The sequence below is a fragment of the Crocuta crocuta genome, unplaced genomic scaffold (assembly GCF_008692635.1).
Source record: "Crocuta crocuta isolate KB4526 unplaced genomic scaffold, BGI_CrCroc_1.0 scaffold57, whole genome shotgun sequence".
Classification (NCBI taxonomy): Eukaryota; Metazoa; Chordata; class Mammalia; order Carnivora; family Hyaenidae; genus Crocuta; species Crocuta crocuta.
In genome coordinates, this window is record NW_027532163.1 from 2895663 (window position 1) to 2920985 (window position 25323).

Below are 25323 nucleotides of genomic sequence, written 5' to 3' on the forward strand. Positions count from 1 at the left end.
GGCACATCCACAAAACCATGAGATTTACCTCCAGGAGCTCAATCAGATTCCCACAGAAAATACTGAAGAAAAATCTCTTCCTGCTCTGTCAGGCAGATGGGAAAAACCATTTCCAAATACAGACGGTTCCCAACCCAAGACGTGAGTTCAACTTGGGATTTTTTGACTTAACAATGGTGCAAAAGAGATATACATTCAGTAGAAACTGTACTTTGATTTTTGAATTTGGATCTTCTCATGGGCTAGTGACACGTTTAATGACACTCACACTACTGGATGGGGCCAGTGGCCGGGCAACCACGAGGGAAAACCACCAAATCCCTGACAACCATTAAGGGCCCAAAACCCTCGTCTTCACTTTCAGTGCAGTCTTCAGTAGATTACAGGAGATGTTCACCATTTTACTATATTCAGGCTTTGTGTTAGATTATTTTGCCCAACTATAGGCTAATGCCAGTGTTCTGAACACATTTGAAGTAGGTTAGGTGTTTTAAATGTTATGTTCTACTTGCAACATTTTCAACTTATGACAGGTATACTGGGATATAATCCTTGTAAGGTGAGATAAAGATATGGACTCCAGAGCACTCTGTTCCTCATAACAAGGCCTACCCTCAGGGGCAACTAGTTAACCAGAGCCCAACCTGCAAGGGTATTATCAGAGCCTAACTGACCAGGCTAAACTCAACTCTACCAGGCTCTAGCCTTCCAGTGGGAGAAGAGAGAACACCCAATTCCAGCTTGCTCTAGCCATCCTGTCTCACCTAAGGGAATAGGAAAAATCAAAAATGGAGAAAGACTTGTGAAGGTTACAGTCCAGAACCTTCAGCTCACTGAAGACTGAGACCAAATCATGGGTCTACAGAACACTTCCCCCACCCCCACACCTATTACCACAGGCCTATTAATTATTACCACAGGCCTATTTACATCGGCTTCTTTTATTCCATACATCATGTCTAGCTCTCAAGAAAACATGACAAGACATACCAGAAGGCAAAAAACAATGTCTTTACATTACAGAAAAGCATCAGAACCAGACATAGTAGGAAATTATCAGACCAGGAATTTAAAATCACCATGATTAATTCACGAAGGATTCTAGTGGATAGAGTAGGTAGTATGTAAGAACAACAGATAAGCAATATAAGCAGAGTTGGAAATCCTGAAAGAACCAGAAAGAAATGCTACATATCAAAAACACTATAAACAGAAGTGAAGAATTCCCTTGATGGCTTTATTAGTAGACTGGGCAGAGCAGACAAAAACTCTCAACAGTAGAGGACAGATGTATTGATAGAAATTTCAAAACCCAGAAAGCAAAGAGAGGACTGAAGGAAAACAGAATAGTGTGTCCAGGACTGTGAGGCAACTACAGAAAGGATAACACAGGTATAATGGGAATACCAAAGAAAAGAGAGAAAGGAATGGAAGAAATACCTGAATCCATAAAGACTGAGGACTTTCAGGGCACTGTGTATAATATTCTAATGATGGATACACATCTTTACGTAATCACCCAAACTCCAAGAATGTACAACACCAAGAACAAGCCCTAATGAAAACCATGGACTTCGGGTGATTACAAAATGTCAGTGTAGGTTCACTGTGGGTAAAAAATGTACCAATGTGGGGGGTGATGCCGATAATCAAAGAGAATGCACCCCACTGTGGGGTTGGGGGTATATGGGAAATCACTGTATCTCCCTCCCAATTTTGTTATAAACCTAAACTGCTCTTTAAAAAATTAGGTCTTAGAAAAAATTTTATGGAATACATACACTTTAGGGTGCAGGGTGCAAGAAAAGTAAGAACAATGAAGAGATCTGAGAAGTAGTCAGAAGTAGGAAGAGGAAAAAAAACAAGCAAGTTATTTTCAAAGCTATCCCCCACACCACCATACTCCAGTCAGACTGAAGCATTTGCCATTGCATAAATTAGTGCCCTATGTTCTTGTTTTAATGCTTTTTCCCCTACTCTGACCCTTCTTCTTGGAGTGTCCCACCTGTCGTTTACACCTGTGAAAACCAGGGCCACTTCCACAGGCCCATCTCAAGGTCTCCTCCATGTTTTTCTAGATGCTCTGCAAACAAATGTACTCTCTCTCTTCAGAAACACAAGAGAACTTCCACTATTCACGTGTATCCCTAGTAAATAATATGCCCTGACATACCTGGTATTAGACACACAGAACCTTATATCTCTGCTAGAGGGTTAGTTCATCAAAGTCTCTGCTAGTATTTTTTGTTCTGCCCCATATTCAGTACAGTGCAATACATAAATACATATAAATACATATAAATAGAAACTTTAAAACCTTAGGTGTGTTTTGTTTTTAAATGAATGTTCAACAACACCCTTAGTCAGGAGCCTAGACTATTTCCCAAGCCCTTGAAGGAACTAAGTAAAAGAAAATAAAAGAAAAAATGAAAACAAAAAACACAGCTATTTAGTTTGAAAAATAGTTTTTAAAGTCCATAAAAAATCCCATACTTCTTGAATTAAGACTTCAAAGAAATTGTAGGAACTTAGGAGATATAAAAATGAAGGTCAATTGGCAAGGATTAGCAATTAAAGTGAAAGGCTCTCAAGTATTTTTTATCAATTATTTTAAACATTCTCAGGATTAAGGCAAAATATCCCTTCAGTTTTAAAAAGGTTCTCTTTACCAAATGAGTTTAAGAGCCTTATAGTTTCAGCCCTCCAGGCCTAATAACCCTATAAAAAGGCTGGGGGATGGGGGTGGGAGGGTAATAAAAAGCAGGTCATCAACACTTGATACCAATATTAAGTCAATGCCATGAGCACTGTCAAGCCAGGCCAGAACCAGCAAAGCCAGGATAGAAAGCCTAAAGGAAATACGGGAGGGGGGGGCGGGGTTAGTCTTTAAGGTGAGGTAAGGTCGATTCTCCAGCCATGCTTAAAATAACAATAATAACTTAAGACATAAGTCAACAGGATTCAGACCGAATACAGGGAACAAGCAGGTAAGAGGATCTAGTCAAAGAGCTGACATCAATGTCTAGAGGTTTGCAACTAAAATTGAGGTCATTAATAGAAATACAGTTCAAGAACGAATCCAGGGAGATTCTTTCAAAGTCCAAAACTGACCACAAGTTCAAAACACAACCACTGGGAATTGTGTCTCCACATGTTCCAGAGTGAATGGAAGTTGGGACAGCTGGGCTCCAGCCCCGCTCCTATGCTATGTGACCTAAGTAACATAATCTAAGCCGCAGTCTCCTCATCTGGAAGACAGGGACAGGACCTGTCTTGTCTACCCCAAAACAACATCGCTAAAGAGCATGTGAGACACCAAAATGCTTTATGACCTATGATGTTATAATCAACATATGGCAGGGTTATCTGAAGAAAAGACCAATTCACCTTTCATCCAACTCCCTGAACAGCACAGCACCTTCCCTTCAGGCCACACGAATGGCCTTCTAGAACAAAATAGTCTTCTGAAGACCACGTGGTTAGTGACTGCAGCACTTACTTCTGACAGAAACACTGGAAAACTTAGACTATTTTATAATAGTATTATTCTTGTTAGTATTATTATGCTATTATAATAATTATATAGCAATAATCTTCAGATATAAAAATTGGGAAAAGCAGAAACTTACTACAAAAATACTCTAGTAATCAATGAAAAGGCCAATGAGTACTACTTGAAGTTAATACAGTAAATATTGTTAAACTGTATTATTTCTAGGGAATAAAAAGACCAAAAAATCACTTAATTCTAGGAAAAACAGAGTAATGCTGACATCTCTGTCATGTTACTAGAAAACAAAGTGTTCCACACATAAAGGCACACACAAATTGAAATTCAAGCTTTACTAATAGCACAAACCTTGGCACAATACTTGGATCAATTTAAAAACAACCTAGTGAAGTGAGCCAGACCCGGGTAAGGATAATTACAACGGAAAGCAGACTGCGGTAAGACAGAGTGAGTGAATTACACGGCTGCATTTGCTGAGGACAGTCCTCATTCACAGCTGCTGTCCTGGTGTAATTATTAATAGCACCCTCATTTACTCTCAAAAGAATTCCAGTTTGGATGATGAATTACATGGTCACCCTACCCATAACAACAATGTAAGGCAGACAGCTAATGTTTCAGTTAAGGCACAATTTTATTTAATCCATTTGTGAAACAGCAATAAATAGGTTTTGTACACCGAAACTCAAAGATGTTTTAGAAGATGAGACAATATGTGAAGCTTGCTAAATATTCAAAGTCTGTATTACATGAATGCAGTGCCATGCCATGATCCTGAAGATGCCCCGGGGAAGGAGGGAGGAGAGGGTCAGCACCGGCCATGTGGTCAGTACAGGTCCTGATTCACACTCCTACTGCTCTGCCCTCTGCCCGTCTAAAACAGTATTTAACATGAAACTCCTATTAAGGGAAATTATTCTTTTTTATATTTTTATTTTATTTATTTCTAGGAGAGAGAGAGAGAGACAGCGTGAGCAGGGGAGGGTCAGAGAGAGAGGGAATCACAGACTCTGAAACAGGCTCCAGGCTCTGAGCTGGCTGTCAGCACAGAGCCTGACGCGGGGCCCGAACCCACAAACTGCGAGATCATGACCTAAGTGAAAGTCGGACGCTTAACCGACTAAGCCACCCAGGCGACCCCCTATTAAGGGAAATTAAAAACAAATGGAACAAGAATGGAAAAGGATTTTTTTTAATGAAAACATAATTGCCAGATATTATGACTAAAGAAAGTGGAAATAATCTGAAGGAAGGGACTAAAAGATTTACTAGTTGAAGCAGGGTAACTTCCTAGTAAGAGGCAAAAGATACTGGGTTGAAAACGATTTCTTAAGTTTTTGGCTCTTTATAGACAGATCTCATATTATAGACTATTCATTCCCAGTTTTTGGCTCTTTATAGACAGATCTCAGATCATAGACCATTCATTCCCAGTTTATAAACTGGTTGCATTTAAAATTATGTATTTACCATTTGAAACACATCTTTCTACAGAAACTATTATGACATTTAAGTACCTACCTATGGGAGCACAAAAGCCCACTTAATCCATCCATATGTACCAAACTCCTCAAGAGACATGCAACTAATGATGCATCAAGAAGAGGGAAACCATCAGGGGTGCCTGGATGGCTCAGTCAGTTGAGCATCCAACTCTGGCTCAGGTCATGATCTCAGTGTTGTTAAGTCTGAGCCCCACATGGGGCTCCAGGCTGACAGCGCAGAGTCTGCTTCGGATTTTCTATCCTCCTCTCTCTCTGCCCCTCCTCCTCTCTTGTGCATGATCTCTCTCTCTCACTCTCAAAAATAAACAAAATATTTTTTAAAAACCTTAAAAAAAAAAAACAGAAGAAGAGGGAACTCATCATAATACATGAAAGTTAGAGCAGGCAGAGAGAAGACAGTCTTGACAGCAAGACAGGGTAGGGTAAGAGAAAGTCCTCTGGTTCCTATGGTGGCTGCTTTGAGGGACAAGGAGACACAAGAATAAAAACAGTCTGGAAGAACTAGTTCTTACCAAATATCATATACAGAAAGATAGCAGCAGTTGGTAAATTAATTAGAAAAGCAAGAGACAGAGAAGGAAGCCCAGTAAAGAGGTACTACAATTGTCAAGACAAGACATAAAGAGCCTAAATCACTAAATAAATGCTGAGGCAAGGCAGCAAACTTAGAACTTAAGAAATATCCTAAGACAACTATGAAATAATAAACATATGCTCTTAATATCTCTCTCAATAACTTATATAATGGTTCTTAACCATTCTAGGTTACAGAACCATCTTACTTGAACAAAAGTTAAGGATTCTCTCCCCAGCAAATTATATGCACACTCTGCTTTACAGTAATAATTACTGTGCTACACATGTTTATGACTTCCTGTAGAACATCTTAAGAAAATTTTAAGACAGAACATGGGCAAATTGAAATCACAAAGTATAAGGGCAGGAAACAATATCTTTTGCAAGACCATCACCGTAGCCAAATATAAACAGTGTGCCTGAGATTATAAAAACTATTACAAAAGTATAGTGCAAAAGCAACTATTAGATTTATTAAAGGACAACATGGGCATCAGAATCAACAGAGGACTTGTGAAAACAGATTGCTGAGCCATGCTCCCACATTTCTGATTCAATAGGTCTGGGATGGGACCTGAGTATTTGCGTTTCCAAAAGCTGCCACTTTGTCCAGGGAGCATACTTCGATTCCTTAGACCAACCTTTTAAAACTAAAAGATCTGGTTGCAGTGATTCACTCTGTCCTATGGATTTATTGCCTTTGCTTCCCCATTCTGTAGGCATCATGCAAAGACAAGTGCCCCAACCATTTTTCCACCTTGCTTCCAAAACACATAGACAGCCTCTATATTATTTTGAATTGCCCAAACTGCAGTTTAAAAAAAAAAACCAAAACACTGTTTAGGGGGGCGTCTGGATGGCTCAGCTGGTTAAGCATCTCACTCTTGATTTCAGATCAGGTCATGATCTCATGGTCCGTGAGTTGGAACCCCACATCAGGCTCTCTGTAGTCAACACAGAGCCTGCTTCAAATCCTCTGACTCCCTTCTCTCTGCCCCTAAACATGCTCATGCTTTCTCTCTCAAAAATAAACAAACATTAAAAGAAGAAGAAGAAGATCAGGAACTGATATGCTACACAGTTAAGAGACCCATATACAGGGCCACCTGGGTGGCTCAATCAGTCAAGCATCTGACTCTTAGTTTTGGCTCAGATCATGATCTCATGGTTCGTGAGGGCAAGCCCTATGTCAGGCTCTGGGCTGACAGCTCAGAGCCCGCTTGGGATTATCTCTTTCCCTCTCTCCTTCTGCCCCTCCCTGGCTCATGCACACTTGCTCTCTCTTGTCCCCTCCCTCTGTGTCTCAAAATAAATAAATGAACTTTTTAAAAAAGAAAACTGTATATAGTGAATAATGAAAATTAGAGAAAAATAAATATCAACATTAGTGAGAATTTGTTTTGAAAAATCCTTACAATTACCTGTTCTTATAAAAACAGAATGAAATATATGTGACTTAAAACAGATCTTGCTTTATAATTCATTAGTGCAGGGGTCTCCAATGTCAGTTCCCCAGACCCCATAGGAATATACAATCTAATCCACTTATGAGGGAGAAAACTTATTTTATCTCATTTTTAATTTATGTTTGTGAACATTATAAAAAGGTAAAAATAACAGTATTATAGCATGTGTACATATATCAAATACATCTAATATGACTGTGTGTGTGTAGATATCAGTATATCTACTATATCTATACACTACTTACATACAGTTATTTATTTGTAAACTGTACCAAGGAGGGCATAATGATATAGATGTATTATACTCATTAACACAAGAAAGCAACACGCACTAGAAATCAAGAACGTGAATCCAGTTTGGCATCAAACCCGGGCTGTATCACATATAAGCTGGTGGCCGTGGGCATACTGCTTCACCTCCCTAAGCCTGTTTCCTCATCTGCAAATAAGAAGAAGAGGATACTCTTTGTTCACAGGGCTGCTGTGAGGAGCCTATACCATAATCCATGCAAAGTGCTCATAGTATGAAACAAAGAGTAAAGGCTCAATAAATGTTTTCTGTTATTTTAGTATATAAATCCATAAATATAAGTTCCATAATTCCTGTAGTAACAAAACTAAATGAATCCATCATGTCCCAATTTTGGCCATTTAATTGTTTTTTTACTGAATACCTATTAACACCCTCTGCTACCCTAACTGTATGTGTATTGCTATTATTTTCCAGAAAGAATTACAGTCTGTTTTTATGATAACATATCAGCTAACTGAACTATGAAACTATAAAACTTTGAAATATGTAGGAAAATACAATAACTGCAACTTAACAGACAGCACGAGCTCTGAGCACCTTCTATCCTCGCCTCACCTCTGCCCAGCTCATCCTTTCAGGTGAACGCCAAGTGACCCTCTGGTCACAGAAGTTGTACCTGTACATGATTCCACATGCAACCCACTACTTAACAGATACTCTTAGGGGCACCTGGGTGGCTCAGTCAGTTAAGTGCCCAATTCTTGATTTCCGTTCAGGTCATGATTTCATGGTTATAAGATCAAGCCCTGCGTCAAGACCTGCCTAAGAGTCTCTCTTTCTTTCCTCTCAGCCCTTCCCCGACTTGCACTTTCTCTCCCCCACAAAAAAATTTTTTTAAAAAGATAATTTTATTCAGACATACCAATGCTTTAAAATTGTAGATATAAACTAAGATCAACATAAGTCTTATTATGGTCTTCTGCAACATGAGGCCTTTAGAAGGAAGTTCTATAACTTTATTGTTTTTCTACTTTATAATTCCTTGGCTTGAGAATTTACCATCAAATATCTCTAGTTAGCCGAGTATGAAACAAACTGGTAAGCAGCCTCCAAAATGGCCGCTCATGAGCCCAACATCCTCATATTCATCCCGTCTAACAGCCTCCCCTTGAGTATCAGCTGGACCTAGTGACTCCCTTCTACCAAAGAGAATATAGCAAAAAAAGTAAAAAGGGATTCTAATTCCAAGCTTAGCTTACAAAACGACTTTAACTTCCATGCTGTTGCCTTCTCTTGCTCTCTCTCTCTCTCTTTCTCTCTGAGAGTGCCCTCCCACTATCTCTGAGGGAAACCCACTGCCATGCTATGAGCCACCCTACGGAGAGAGCCATGTGGCAGGAAACTATTATCTCCAGCCAACAACCAATAAAGACCTGTGGAACCAAGAGCCCCATGAGCAGGCCTGGACACCGAAATATCAGCTGATATCCGAACAGTGGCCTGGTGAAAGCCCCACAGCCAAAAAGCCACACCTGGAATTGGGATCCACAGAAACTGAGATGGTAAACATACGCTGCTGTAAGCCACCAAGTTTAGGGGGAATTTGCTCCATAGCAAAAGATAATACCTAAGTTACAATTTTAACTTTAAAATTTCAGTAAAAACTACATGCATTTATTCCTTTGGCAGCAGTACTCCACATAATTCCAAAACTCGCTGATCCTATTTTAAAGGTATTTTCTAGGGGCGCCTGGATGGCTCAGTCGGTTAAGGGTCCGACTTCAGCTCAGGTAATGATCTCATAGTCCATGAGATCGAGCCAAGCTGTCTGTGCTGACAGCCCAGAGATTGGAGTCTGCTTCAGATTCTGGTTCTCTCTCTCTCTCTCTCTCTCTGCCCCTCCCCTGCTCATGCTCTGTCTCCCTCTCTTTTCTCAAAAATAAATATACATTAAAAAATAAAAACAATAAAAAACAAAAGATATTTTCTGCCAGGTTTTTCTAACCCTACTTTTGCCTGTTTCATAGTGATTCTCCTTGGTTCATTTTTTTAAAATGTTTTTTATTTTTGAGAGAGAGAGAGCACAAGTTGGGGAAGGGCAGATAGAGAGGGAGACACAGAACTGAAGCAGGCTCTAGGCTCTGAGCAGTCAGCACATAGCCTGATGCGGGGCTTGAACCCACCAACTGCGAGATCATGACCTGAGCTGAAGTCTGACGCTGAACCAACTGAGCCACACAGGTGCCCCGATTCACCTTGTTTCAGACACACATCTGTGCTGTTAACTAAGTTTTCTAAGCAGTGTACACACAAATTCTGCTTTTCAGGCAGAAATTGTAAATGTAAGAAAAACCAAAATATCAGGTACAATCAGTTTTTTTAATATAAATTTTTTTTTAAACTTTTTTTTAAATGTTTTATTTATTTCTAGGAGAGAGAGAGAGAGAGACAGCGTGAGCAGGGGAGGGTCAGAGAGAGAGGGAGTCACAGACTGAAACAGGCTCCAGGCTCTGAGCTGGTAGTCAGCACAGAGCCCGACGCGGGGCTCGAACCCACGAACCGCAAGATCATGACCTAAGCGAAAGTTGGACGCTTAACCGACTAAGCCACCCAGGCGTCCCTAATATAAGTTGGTTTTAAAGTTGATTATAAATATCAAACAACTGATAAGAACATAAACTCTAAAACTACTTATTCTAAATGACCTTAGTAAAAGATAAGCATGGATAAAAAGAAGGGGGGGAAAAGGATTTTTAAAAATTTTTTAAAAGGAGGAAAAGTAAAAACAGACAACAAAGTTCATACACACTAGAAACCATAATAAAGTTTTCAGTCACAAAGTGGGCAATAACAACATGAATTCTCATTGCCTCCTACGCTGTGCTCAGGAAAACGAAACCATCCATTTCTCTTATTCAAAGTATTTATTAATCAATTACCTATATTTTCCAAATATCTTCAGTACTGGCAGAACAGAGAAATGTTACTGTAATCAAAACTCAATCTAAACAGGTCACAGATTGAGCATACATTGACATCTAATCTTTTTGATCTTAAGCCAGAGTAAAAGCTTTACATCCTGTTCCTAATCTAAAACACTCACATTCTCTAATTTCAGTTTGAAAATAGTTCTGGAAAATTGCCAGATACCTATTCTCTCACTGGTCCAAGTACTGCATATAGCATGCACTTTCAATAAATGTTACCTTCTTGATGAGGCCTGCCGTGAGCGCCTGTTTAAAATTACAGCTTCTGTCATCTGCCTGTCCTCAGCCTATTTTCCCTACTTTTTTGGTGTTTTGTTTAGTCTGCCTTTTTGCCCCAACAGAATTCTCACTGAAGGGCTTGAAGATTCGCGTGGGATTCAGTCTGTTTTGTCCCAATGTACTCCAAGCTCTATCTGAATATCTGGCATAACCAGACCCTCAAATATTATCTCAGTATGAAATGCATGAATAAATGAGAAAAGTAAATGCTTTCTCATATAACCAAGAACAAAAGACAAAGCAGGCGCACTACAGAGAAAAAAATTAAGTTTTCAAGTAGCATTTTCAAATGCTAAATATTTTTCTAAATTAAAAAAAAATATTTTAAACAAAAAAATCAGAAGAAATTATGTATTTTAATTTTTTAAATTAAGATTTCCTATTAGGCGCCGTGAGTGGCTCAGTCAGTTAAGCGTCCAACTCTTGGTTTCAGCTTAGGTCAGGATCTCATGGCTTGTAAATTCAAGTCGCACATTGGGCTCTGTGGTGACAGTGTGGAGCCTGGTTGGGATACTCTCTCTCTCTCTCTCTCTCTCTCTCGCCCCACCCCCACCCCCCAATGCACTCTTTCTGTCTCTCTCTCAAAAATAAATAAACTTTAAAAAAAAAATGATTTTCTATTAAACTCATTAAGTTTTTGAATGATGACTGCTCAAAACTCACAATGGTATTATCATTTACTTCTTTAAAAAAGAGACACAAGAAATACAAATCAAGATGTAGCTGCATTCTGAACAGAAGGCACCAAACAGTCCAAGGGCCACAGAATTAACAACTTATTCCTTAAAGCCAGTCTCTAGATCAGCGCTGTCTGATACAAACCAATCTGATCTATATATGTGGTGTTAACTTTTCCAGAAGCCACATGAAAAAGTAAAATGAAACACATGAAATTAGTTTTGTATTATATTTTATGTACTCCAGTATGTCCATGATACTATCATTTCCAACAGGTAATCAGTATTTTAAAGTTTAAATATTTTACATTATTTTTCTCATATTCAAAATCTGAAGTGCATTTTTCCCTTTTAACACAGGTCAATTTCAAGTGTTCGATTGACAAATGTAGCTAGTAGCTACTGCACTGGACAATGGATTTCTAGATTCTGTAAGGTACTAATAAAATATAGTGGCATAGTTTATTTGCTTTCAAATATTATTAGAAGAAATGCAGAGCAAAGGATAGCATCTTCTGTTTCTAAACATCAAAGCGCGCTTACAGTACTCACAGAATTCTTAAGTTCTTTTAACATAAGCTTTATATTTTAACAAAGTTTTTAGCTCTAACTTTTATTACAAAATGTTTCGAATTCCACTGAATCTGAAAAGACTCCAGATGAATTCCCCTGGGGGCGCCTGAGTGGCTCAGTCGGTTATGCTTCCGACTTAAGCTCAGGTCATGATCTCACAGTTCGTGGGTTCGAGCCCCGTGTCGGGCTCTGTGCTGACAGCCAGCTCAGAGACTGGAGCCTGCCTCAGATTCTGTATCTCCCTCTCTTTCTGACCCTCCCCTGCTCATGCTGTCTCTCTCTCTCTCTCAGAAATAAATAAAACATTAAAAAAATTTTTAAATAAAAATTTTTTTAAAAAGATGAATTCCTCTGAAGTATAAATTATATATGCCATGCGTGCTTACTTTGTTTGGCACAGCAGTAAAAACACTTCACACATTTGAGCATTTAATACCTGATGATGAGGTTAAAAAGATTAAAATAACTTGTAATTTGAGGAACTATTATGCAATCAGATACATTTAAATAGGCTGTCAAATACCTGCATAAGCTTACTTAATACCTCTCTGTCTATATATTATACACAACTTTAACAGATCATGTTTGATGATACTTTTAATGATTTAAAAAAATGTGAGTTTTTACTATTCTTNTTAAAAAAATTGAGTTTTTACTATTCTTTTCAGATTTAAATGGTTCTCTAATTGTGATGTAATAAGAAATATATCTGGCTTTGTCCTTGGCTCCTGGCACAGAAATTTCCTGAGTGATAGGAGAGTATTTTGCCCCTTCTGATCACACCTGAGTTCATGCTAAAAGATGACTTGGAATGGGCCTCTAGATCACCTCAGTCTGGGGCTGGTCAACACATGGACCAGGTGATTAGAGGGCTGGAACTTTCAGTAGCACAGACCAGACCACTGAGGAAACTGAGGTCTGTAGAAAGAGAACTCTTTTCCATGCCCTTCTCTTAGCTTCTGATGTCACCAGCAATTCTTGTCATTCCCTGACTTGCAGCTCTGTAACTCCAATTTCTGCCTCCATTGTCACACGGTCATCTTCTCCCCAGTGTCAGTGTCACACATGGTGCTCTCCTCTCTTACATGGATACCAGTCATTGGATTAAGGCCCCACACAACTCCAATATATCCTTAGCATAACCAATTACATCTGAAAAATGACTCTACTTACAAATAAGGTCACACTCTGAAGAACCAGAAGTTAGGACTTCAAAATATGTCTTTTGTTTTTTTTGGGGGGTGCACATTTCACCCCATAACTTGGGTTTTTACAAAAAAAGTCTGCCAACACCTGAGAAGAATTAGGTAGGTCCAGTAGTGCCACTGCACAGTGAGAGATTTCAAGGAGGAGAACTGGGATTTGGTTTTAGACAAACTAACTTGAAAGCAAAAGTAAGAACCCTCAAAAGATGTCAGGCAGAAAGCAATACATTATAGGTCAGGAATCTGGATTGGCTTGGAGATGGAGGAATCAAGTACAGCCAAAAAAAGGATGCGCATTTGCAAGATAAATGTTTTATACAGCAGATCAAGAATGAATCTTTAGAGAATGTTACTATTAGATAACAATGTGATTAGAGAATGTCATTGTTATATAACATTAGATGATAATGTAATTCAGTATCATATGAACTCAAAGAGAAGCATCTCAACCATGACAAATGTTAACAAAGGAAGAGGCCTGAAAAATGACCAGGAGATCTGGCTAGAATAAGACTATCGCCAAATAAAGAAACAATTTCTATGTAGAAACTAAGAGGGACCCTGGAGGTACGTCAGGGGGAAGATGCTTAAGAAATACAACATGATTTACTTGTACAGTGGGTACAGTAGATCATTATACTGGTGACCCCCAATAAACCACATCTCCTGGCATTCATGCCCTTGTATAATCTCTCCTACACAGACTGTGGGCTTAGCCAAATAACTTGCTTTAAGCTAATTTGATATTACCAGGCACTGGCAAGCAGAGTCATGGTAAGCACTGTCATATGGCAACTTGGCTGTCTCGGATCACTGCCACCCAGAAGCCAGCTGCCATGCTGTAAGGAAGCCTGAGTTAGATTCTGAATGATGAGCGACCACATGGAGAGAGACTGTGAAGGCTATGAGGTCATCATTCCTGCCACAGCAGAGCCCCCAACTGAATGCAACCATCACAGTGACCTCAACCCATACAAAGTGAACAGCAAAATACCCAGCTGAGCGCAATCAACCCAGAGAATCAGGACAAACTGTTGTGACCTTAAGCCACTAAGTTTTGTGGTGGTTTGTAAAGTCAAAACAGGATTTATGTTTAAGAAATGCAAGAACATGAAGATTCTTATTAAATCAGGAAGACTTGTATATGCGTGGTGAGAAAAAAATAAGGAAAACCATGTAAATTAAAATGCAAAGAGAAAAACTAAAGACGTTAAAGATAGAGCTGAGGAATGATGGGAAAATTGAAGAGAACTCTAAGGAAAGTTTTCCACCTACTTCATCACTCTCATCTACTTCAATTCCACCATCTTTGTCATCATCCATTTGTTTATGGATTGTCTGAAGAGCTTCCAGGCTGAATCTATCTTCTTCTGTGAAGCATGGTGGACTCAGTGACAGGCAGGGATCTGAAACAGAACAATGAGCAATGAATGACTGACTTGCCATGCCAAAACACAGACGATAGGCAAGAGAATATAATTTACAAGAAAAACAACAAATTAAATATCAGACTAAGTCAAACCAATAGGTTTTAAAAAGTCTAGCAGAGTCATCAAAAGTATAATACAGGAATACAACTGACTAAAAATAAGTACCTCAATTTAATGGATATGAGCCAACGACAACCAGGAATAACTCTAGTCCTGACTTCAAGTTGTCTATATTCTTCCACATCTTTAACCGTTTCTTCCTTATCCAACCTACTATATTTACTAATTACTTCCCCCCAAAAACAGAGCTCCTTCCTTAAAAAAAAAAACTAAACTAAAAGAGAACCTAAAAATCACAGAATACAAGGTGCTATTTTCAAATAATCCAGTTCAATTAAAATGTGAACCCAAGGAAAATATCAGAGAATACAAGAAAAGGATATTCAGAATAGGCACATGATACTTCGAACCTTTTTTTTTTCACTTCTCTATTTAAGAATCAAAGAGTTCACCCATTTGAATACCTTTCAAAATATATAAATTCTTAAATTTAACAAGGAAAAAAACCCACAATTTTCAAAAATCTTTTTTTTTTAATTTTTTAATGTTTTTTATTTATTTCTGAGAGAGAGAGAGACAATGTGAACAGGGGAGGGTCAGAGAGAGAGGGAGATACAGAATCTGAAGCACGCTCCAGGCTCTAAGCTAGCTGTCAGCACAGAGCCCGACACGGGGCTCGAACCCACAAACCGAGAGATCATGATCTGAGCTGACATCGGACGCTCAACCGACTGAGCCACCCAGGCACCTCTAAAAATCTTATTCCTCATATTTTCTTTAATATACATTGATTGGTTAAACCACTTCCTATGGAAAATGTGTAAACTTCCACATTCAGATTGTCTAAAATTAACAATTTAGAGACAATATGGGGTCTTTCATAGCTTAAAATCAGATCAATAAAAGTTATGTTGACTCAAATAGTAAACAGCCTATACACCGAAATGAAAAAGTACTTCCAAAACTTCATTTACACTCAATCTGGTTGACCAGTGGATTGACAAAAGCTATTTTACCAGATCACTAAAATACTCTTAAAACATCATCAGATCCACATGTATTTATAGAAATAGAACTGGCCTTAAAGTTTAAAGTGGTTACTAGCTGGGAGCACAGGTCGCTGTCAGTTAAGCTTCCGACTTCGCCTCAGGTCATGATCTCATGGTTCATGGGTTCCAGCCCCACATGGGGCTCTGTGCTGATGGCCTAGAGCCTGCTTCAGATTCTGTCTCCCCTCCCACTGCCCTCCCCCACACATGCTCTGTCTTTCAAAAATAAATAAAATGTTTAAACATTTTTTTCAAATAAATAAACATTAATTTTTTTTTTAATAAAGTGACTGGCATAATAGAAGGGGTAGCCAGTTTGGTTTTCTCAACAATAGCCAAAGCTCTAGTTTACCATTATGGCTCTGTTACAAATTAACTGTCTGATTTTGGACAAATCACTTGTCTTTGTGGCTTAGTTACCACATCTCCAAAATACAGCAGTCCAGATGCTTACTTAAGATCTACCGCACCTATAATGGCCTAAGAAATAATCTCATTCTGTGCTTAGGAAAAAACATTGCACGAAGTCATTACTGGAAATCAATTAATAAACTTTTCTGGTAAAATAATGCAAATCTATATTACCTACATGTTCCAGTTATAACTTATTTTGGCTAGTCAACAGTTTTAATAGTTTTAACTCAAAAGCTGATCTTAATTTAGTCCTGGAAAAAAAAGAAACAAAAGGAAACTATAAAAGGGGAAAATGGAATCATAAATTGNAAAATATAGTGGCATAGTTTATTTGCTTTCAAATATTATTAGAAGAAATGCAGAGCAAAGGATAGCATCTTCTGTTTCTAAACATCAAAGCGCGCTTACAGTACTCACAGAATTCTTAAGTTCTTTTAACATAAGCTTTATATTTTAACAAAGTTTTTAGCTCTAACTTTTATTACAAAATGTTTCGAATTCCACTGAATCTGAAAAGACTCCAGATGAATTCCCCTGGGGGCGCCTGAGTGGCTCAGTCGGTTATGCTTCCGACTTAAGCTCAGGTCATGATCTCACAGTTCGTGGGTTCGAGCCCCGTGTCGGGCTCTGTGCTGACAGCCAGCTCAGAGACTGGAGCCTGCCTCAGATTCTGTATCTCCCTCTCTTTCTGACCCTCCCCTGCTCATGCTGTCTCTCTCTCTCTCTCAGAAATAAATAAAACATTAAAAAAATTTTTAAATAAAAATTTTTTTAAAAAGATGAATTCCTCTGAAGTATAAATTATATATGCCATGCGTGCTTACTTTGTTTGGCACAGCAGTAAAAACACTTCACACATTTGAGCATTTAATACCTGATGATGAGGTTAAAAAGATTAAAATAACTTGTAATTTGAGGAACTATTATGCAATCAGATACATTTAAATAGGCTGTCAAATACCTGCATAAGCTTACTTAATACCTCTCTGTCTATATATTATACACAACTTTAACAGATCATGTTTGATGATACTTTTAATGATTTAAAAAAATGTGAGTTTTTACTATTCTTTTCAGATTTAAATGGTTCTCTAATTGTGATGTAATAAGAAATATATCTGGCTTTGTCCTTGGCTCCTGGCACAGAAATTTCCTGAGTGATAGGAGAGTATTTTGCCCCTTCTGATCACACCTGAGTTCATGCTAAAAGATGACTTGGAATGGGCCTCTAGATCACCTCAGTCTGGGGCTGGTCAACACATGGACCAGGTGATTAGAGGGCTGGAACTTTCAGTAGCACAGACCAGACCACTGAGGAAACTGAGGTCTGTAGAAAGAGAACTCTTTTCCATGCCCTTCTCTTAGCTTCTGATGTCACCAGCAATTCTTGTCATTCCCTGACTTGCAGCTCTGTAACTCCAATTTCTGCCTCCATTGTCACACGGTCATCTTCTCCCCAGTGTCAGTGTCACACATGGTGCTCTCCTCTCTTACATGGATACCAGTCATTGGATTAAGGCCCCACACAACTCCAATATATCCTTAGCATAACCAATTACATCTGAAAAATGACTCTACTTACAAATAAGGTCACACTCTGAAGAACCAGAAGTTAGGACTTCAAAATATGTCTTTTGTTTTTTTTGGGGGGTGCACATTTCACCCCATAACTTGGGTTTTTACAAAAAAAGTCTGCCAACACCTGAGAAGAATTAGGTAGGTCCAGTAGTGCCACTGCACAGTGAGAGATTTCAAGGAGGAGAACTGGGATTTGGTTTTAGACAAACTAACTTGAAAGCAAAAGTAAGAACCCTCAAAAGATGTCAGGCAGAAAGCAATACATTATAGGTCAGGAATCTGGATTGGCTTGGAGATGGAGGAATCAAGTACAGCCAAAAAAAGGATGCGCATTTGCAAGATAAATGTTTTATACAGCAGATCAAGAATGAATCTTTAGAGAATGTTACTATTAGATAACAATGTGATTAGAGAATGTCATTGTTATATAACATTAGATGATAATGTAATTCAGTATCATATGAACTCAAAGAGAAGCATCTCAACCATGACAAATGTTAACAAAGGAAGAGGCCTGAAAAATGACCAGGAGATCTGGCTAGAATAAGACTATCGCCAAATAAAGAAACAATTTCTATGTAGAAACTAAGAGGGACCCTGGAGGTACGTCAGGGGGAAGATGCTTAAGAAATACAACATGATTTACTTGTACAGTGGGTACAGTAGATCATTATACTGGTGACCCCCAATAAACCACATCTCCTGGCATTCATGCCCTTGTATAATCTCTCCTACACAGACTGTGGGCTTAGCCAAATAACTTGCTTTAAGCTAATTTGATATTACCAGGCACTGGCAAGCAGAGTCATGGTAAGCACTGTCATATGGCAACTTGGCTGTCTCGGATCACTGCCACCCAGAAGCCAGCTGCCATGCTGTAAGGAAGCCTGAGTTAGATTCTGAATGATGAGCGACCACATGGAGAGAGACTGTGAAGGCTATGAGGTCATCATTCCTGCCACAGCAGAGCCCCCAACTGAATGCAACCATCACAGTGACCTCAACCCATACAAAGTGAACAGCAAAATACCCAGCTGAGCGCAATCAATCCAGAGAATCAGGACAAACTGTTGTGACCTTAAGCCACTAAGTTTTGTGGTGGTTTGTAAAGTCAAAACAGGATTTATGTTTAAGAAATGCAAGAACATGAAGATTCTTATTAAATCAGGAAGACTTGTATATGCGTGGTGAGAAAAAAATAAGGAAAACCATGTAAATTAAAATGCAAAGAGAAAAACTAAAGACGTTAAAGATAGAGCTGAGGAATGATGGGAAAATTGAAGAGAACTCTAAGGAAAGTTTTCCACCTACTTCATCACTCTCATCTACTTCAATTCCACCATCTTTGTCATCATCCATTTGTTTATGGATTGTCTGAAGAGCTTCCAGGCTGAATCTATCTTCTTCTGTGAAGCATGGTGGACTCAGTGACAGGCAGGGATCTGAAACAGAACAATGAGCAATGAATGACTGACTTGCCATGCCAAAACACAGACGATAGGCAAGAGAATATAATTTACAAGAAAAACAACAAATTAAATATCAGACTAAGTCAAACCAATAGGTTTTAAAAAGTCTAGCAGAGTCATCAAAAGTATAATACAGGAATACAACTGACTAAAAATAAGTACCTCAATTTAATGGATATGAGCCAACGACAACCAGGAATAACTCTAGTCCTGACTTCAAGTTGTCTATATTCTTCCACATCTTTAACCGTTTCTTCCTTATCCAACCTACTATATTTACTAATTACTTCCCCCCAAAAACAGAGCTCCTTCCTTAAAAAAAAAAACTAAACTAAAAGAGAACCTAAAAATCACAGAATACAAGGTGCTATTTTCAAATAATCCAGTTCAATTAAAATGTGAACCCAAGGAAAATATCAGAGAATACAAGAAAAGGATATTCAGAATAGGCACATGATACTTCGAACCTTTTTTTTTTCACTTCTCTATTTAAGAATCAAAGAGTTCACCCATTTGAATACCTTTCAAAATATATAAATTCTTAAATTTAACAAGGAAAAAAACCCACAATTTTCAAAAATCTTTTTTTTTTAATTTTTTAATGTTTTTTATTTATTTCTGAGAGAGAGAGAGACAATGTGAACAGGGGAGGGTCAGAGAGAGAGGGAGATACAGAATCTGAAGCACGCTCCAGGCTCTAAGCTAGCTGTCAGCACAGAGCCCGACACGGGGCTCGAACCCACAAACCGAGAGATCATGATCTGAGCTGACATCGGACGCTCAACCGACTGAGCCACCCAGGCACCTCTAAAAATCTTATTCCTCATATTTTCTTTAATATACATTGATTGGTTAAACCACTTCCTATGGAAAATGTGTAAACTTCCACATTCAGATTGTCTAAAATTAACAATTTAGAGACAATATGGGGTCTTTCATAGCTTAAAATCAGATCAATAAAAGTTATGTTGACTCAAATAGTAAACAGCCTATACACCGAAATGAAAAAGTACTTCCAAAACTTCATTTACACTCAATCTGGTTGACCAGTGGATTGACAAAAGCTATTTTACCAGATCACTAAAATACTCTTAAAACATCATCAGATCCACATGTATTTATAGAAATAGAACTGGCCTTAAAGTTTAAAGTGGTTACTAGCTGGGAGCACAGGTCGCTGTCAGTTAAGCTTCCGACTTCGCCTCAGGTCATGATCTCATGGTTCATGGGTTCCAGCCCCACATGGGGCTCTGTGCTGATGGCCTAGAGCCTGCTTCAGATTCTGTCTCCCCTCCCACTGCCCTCCCCCACACATGCTCTGTCTTTCAAAAATAAATAAAATGTTTAAACATTTTTTTCAAATAAATAAACATTAATTTTTTTTTTAATAAAGTGACTGGCATAATAGAAGGGGTAGCCAGTTTGGTTTTCTCAACAATAGCCAAAGCTCTAGTTTACCATTATGGCTCTGTTACAAATTAACTGTCTGATTTTGGACAAATCACTTGTCTTTGTGGCTTAGTTACCACATCTCCAAAATACAGCAGTCCAGATGCTTACTTAAGATCTACCGCACCTATAATGGCCTAAGAAATAATCTCATTCTGTGCTTAGGAAAAAACATTGCACGAAGTCATTACTGGAAATCAATTAATAAACTTTTCTGGTAAAATAATGCAAATCTATATTACCTACATGTTCCAGTTATAACTTATTTTGGCTAGTCAACAGTTTTAATAGTTTTAACTCAAAAGCTGATCTTAATTTAGTCCTGGAAAAAAAAGAAACAAAAGGAAACTATAAAAGGGGAAAATGGAATCATAAATTGTGTGACATATGTGTGTATACATATTTAAAATCTCTGATCAAGATCTGCTAAAATCTAAAAACTTACAGGAACACTGGTCCGTTAAGATCCCTAATTCATGAAACCACCAGAGCCCTGATATGCCTATAAGTTCAAACTCATTTGTACTTATTTTGAATGGATATGAAACAAAAGCTCCCAGATACTATACATAGAGAATAAAGATCTGAATGTGTTATTGCCTCCAGCACACGTGTTTTCTTTTTACATATATTTTATTTTGCTAATAAATATATGAAGTTATTGCAAATAGTATAGAAGGGCTGGCATCACTCACTGACTAAATAGGCTTTGTTGTCAACCCTGTCAAACTCTAATAAAAGAAGTGAATAATGAGGTCTCTAAAAACCTGTAAAGCTTTAAAAGAAAATTGGGAGAAACATATAATCTGACAAAATGTCATATAAATAAGAAAATTGATTTTTTTTTTACTTAAATTAACTTATTTAATGAAACCCTATCTGTCAAGGTCTGTTGCAGGATGTAACTTCTTCAGGAAGTCTTTCATAAAGTATCTATACTATCTTCTAGTGATTACTTCCTTCTCTGAACACCATTCCAACCATTCAACAAGTATCTATTAAGCATCTACCATGTGTCAGGCATGGGAAATACCATAGAGAAAAGAGAGATAAAAATTCCTCATGAGGGGGGCCTGGGTGGCATGGAGCCTGCTAAAGATTCTCTCACTCCCCCTCCCTGTGCCCCTCTCCAGTGCACACTCACACTTTCTCGCATTCTCTCTCTCAAAAAAAAAAAAAAATCATGAAACTACAGCATAGTGGAGGAGATGTGTATAACAACATAAAGAAGTAAAAGGTAGAGCATGCTAGCAATGGTTAAGAAATAAGGAGAAAAATAAAGAGCAGATAAGAAAGGCTAAGGAATTTGAAATCTGAGTATTTGATTCTCATATCACTCAACCTAAGTCCTCATTAATGTTGTACTTTATTAATCTCTAACTGCTTCATGGATCCTTTTGCCTATACAATTGAGCTTGTGACCAAGGCAGGAAAACATCTTCCATTTCTCACATTCATAATACTTAGTTGGGCTTAGTTGGGCAATTCTGTGTCTCTACTAAATTCTGTTACTTCATACATTAACTAAATCACAAACTTCTAGGCTTCTACACTGTGCAAACAGTGACAGGCATGAGGAAACATAGAGATAATAAGAGTATCCTGTACTCAAAACATCTTACAGTCTAGTGATCAAGGAGGCATGTGGACCACTACAATATACCAGGTTAGGGACCACTGAAAACACTAGGTGTGGAGTGCTATGACAGCCAGGGAGGAAGAGCCCCAATCCAGACTGGGAGAGAAAAAGGCATATGTTTTCTAGAGGTAACCTTGGGGAGTTTAGATGACCTACACTTGATGACCTCAGGAAGGAGGGAAAATCATGCCTGGAAAAAGAAACATCATATATTCAGTGACATGAAAAAAATGTTGAACATTCAGAGAAATGCCACTGGTTAATGCGTCTGGAGTACAGAGAATATATGGAAAAAAGAAAAGAGATTAGGTAAGAGACTATTAAGAAGGGGCCAGATCTCTAAGACCAAGAGTTGTTTTCCACACTAAGGAATTTGGATTTTTATCCTGAAAACTATGAGAAGCCCATAAAGGATTCTCAGGGGGAAGCCTAACAATCAGATTCATTACAGAAAGATCATTCTGGTGATAGTGGAAAATAGAATGGAGGCAAGACTGGGAAGCACAGCTGTCAGGAAGTGCTACTGAAATCCTAGCAGCCGGCAATACCGCAGGCCTCCAAAGAATGGAGGAGGTAAATGACAAAGACTGCTCTAGGATTTGGTGTTTTGCCAAGTTAGAAAAGCAGAAGAGAAGGAAAGGAAAGACAGGAGTTGAAGATATGGCAAGAGTAATCCATCTCCCCACATAAAATTTTATTTCCTTTGGGTCCAGTGACTTAAGGACTAGAAATCTAACTCAGAACAGTTGTGAATTCTGAGCCCCATTACCTGCTCTAAAGTCTTTTTCATTTTTTCTCAACTGTTTCCCTTCTAGGTTAATTCAGCAGAAGTAATCATTTTAACCCAAACTGGCTGGCCAGTTTGGGTTAAATTTCTTTTCTAAATATACAAACTGTTACAAAAGATCTATGCATATAATAAATTAGGTAGAATGGTTTCAAAGACAATTGCTAAAATGCCAAAATGGCTCTCCTTTGCCTCACGGACCTCACCTTAGCCACGCAAAATGCACCAGCACACTCCTGCATTCCATAGTCAGAAACGTGTTTCTCAGATATCTAAGCTGAATTAACTTGTTTACTGAGACATGATATGGAGTGCCTGTAATGAGTGAGGCCTCGTGCTTGGTGCTGGACACCCACGGGACAGCTAAGACAGATTTCCTCTGCTCCATGCCCTCACTTTGTGTTAAATGCAATATGGTGTGATAAATCTTTTTAGCATTATACACTGAGCATTCCTTTCTTTTCTCTGGATCAAGAATAGCACTTTCTGCTGAAGAAAAAGATATCAACTGAAACAAAATAAAACTTAACCAAAGTGAGCAACAAACAAACATCGCTGTTAAATTCCAACTTGTTTTCCTCTACTCAAAGCCAAACAAATGCTCGGTATGATTCTGCAGAAACAAAGTCTAATAATTAAAATGATTTCACCTAATAAGAAATATCTACTACATTCCAAAAACCAATACTATTTTATATACATAATCTTTACAACCCTGTGGGGGACATAAAATATTATCTCCATTTTTCAGGTGAGGAAATGGGATGCATGAGTAACTTGCTCAAGATCACCTCCCTAAGAAATAGCAGAGCTAGGATTCGAACAAGTCTTCAAGATTCCAATCCATGTTCCAGTGTCAGTATAATGAACATAAATGGACCACAGTGTCACCAACATCAAAGAATAAAGTATTGCTACCACTGATATTACCAGGACCCAAGGAGCTGATAACACCAAGAAACATAAATGTGTCCCATAGAAGCGACACTCCGTGAATGATGTTAATAATCTAGAATATATACCTATACTTCCTACATTACCATTCCTTTTCATAACATCTTCACTTTGACTCACATTCCCCTTGAACAAACCTCATAGTAACTGTATTACCACAGTGACTGATATATTTGTTGAATGATTTAAACATACATAAGCATTAGAAGGCAAATAAATGAATTTCTGAACACAAGTTATTTATCTAGAAAATATACAGATGCCAGACACTAGGTACAGAAGCTATGTATACAAAAAGTAAAGCAGGTAAATAAAGTTATATATGGCAAATACAGTGACAGACATGTAATAAACATATAATGGTGGCAAAATGAAAGAGTAGTCTATGTGAATAGCAAGAAAAAACTCAAGGAGAAGTGATATTTACATTTATTCTTGAAAGATGAGCAAATGTTCTCTAGGAAGACGTGTATAGGCAAGAATATAATGTGCTATTATACTAACAAAACAATGTGACAATAACTACTAATTGCAGAATGCCTATTATATACTATATATAAATTGCCTGTTACACATTTCAGTTTGCCTAGAAAGTAGGCACTACTGTTCTCTCTCTTTTTTTTTTTTTTAGTTTACTTATTTTGAGAAAGAGAGAGAGAGAACAAGCAGGGGAGGGGCAGAGAGAGACAGAATCTCAAGCAGGCTCCAAGGGGTCAGCACAGAGCCCCATGCAAGGCTTGATCCCACAAACCATGAGATCCTGACCTCAGCAGAATGAGATGCTTAACCGCTTAACTGACTGAGTTACCCAGGCACCCCTATTATTCTCATTTAATTGGAAAACTAAGATAAAAGACTGACAATATCAGTGAGGGTCAGATTATGAGGGGATTATTCAAGTGAAAATAAAAGAAAAAATATTAATAAACTACTCACTGAAAAGCTCCTTAGTTTCTTGGCCTGAAGGGCTTTCTCCCAAATCCACTCAGGATCAGGTAACTCCCTTCATTCCAACTGAACTGTTTCTCCTCGAAGGCCACCTTATTTCCCTATCTAAAAGCCTTTGCCTTTAGGCTCCCTCTGCTTGCTGTATTGTCTCTTCATAGCATTTTATCACCCGGCGCTACAGAATCAATTTGTGTATCTGCTTACTGCCCAATGCCCCCACTTGAATGCAATCATGAGATTTCGGGCTTTTACTGTGATCACTGCTCTTTCCTGAGTGCCTAGAACAGTGCCTGCTCACAGCAAGTGCTCAAAAAATATTTGTGTACTGAATCACTAACCTAATTGGTTTTTCAATATAAATGTCTGGAAGAGAAAGACTTTTCAAGGAATTACATGGCTGAAAAGAATACTATGATGTAGAAAATAACAACAAAACCCCTTACTTCTTTATGACATTAATGTTAAATCTACCTAAGTTAGTAGAAATTTATTAACATTACTTCTCCAATTAAAA

General features: G+C 38.2%; 1 protein-coding gene across 2 annotated transcripts in view; it reads right to left on the reverse strand.

Annotated features, from left to right (window-relative positions):
* The window catches only part of STIM2 (stromal interaction molecule 2), an 85962-nt gene extending 71527 nt beyond the window's left edge, over positions 1–14435 (reverse strand). For both annotated transcript variants that reach the window (XM_077776590.1, XM_077776593.1), the window contains exon 1: positions 14308–14435. In XM_077776590.1, the coding sequence (XP_077632716.1) occupies positions 14308–14355 (48 nt within the window). In that variant the 5' untranslated portion in view covers positions 14356–14435. The remainder of the gene's footprint in view (positions 1–14307) is intronic.
* Positions 14436–25323: the final 10888 nt, after the last annotated feature.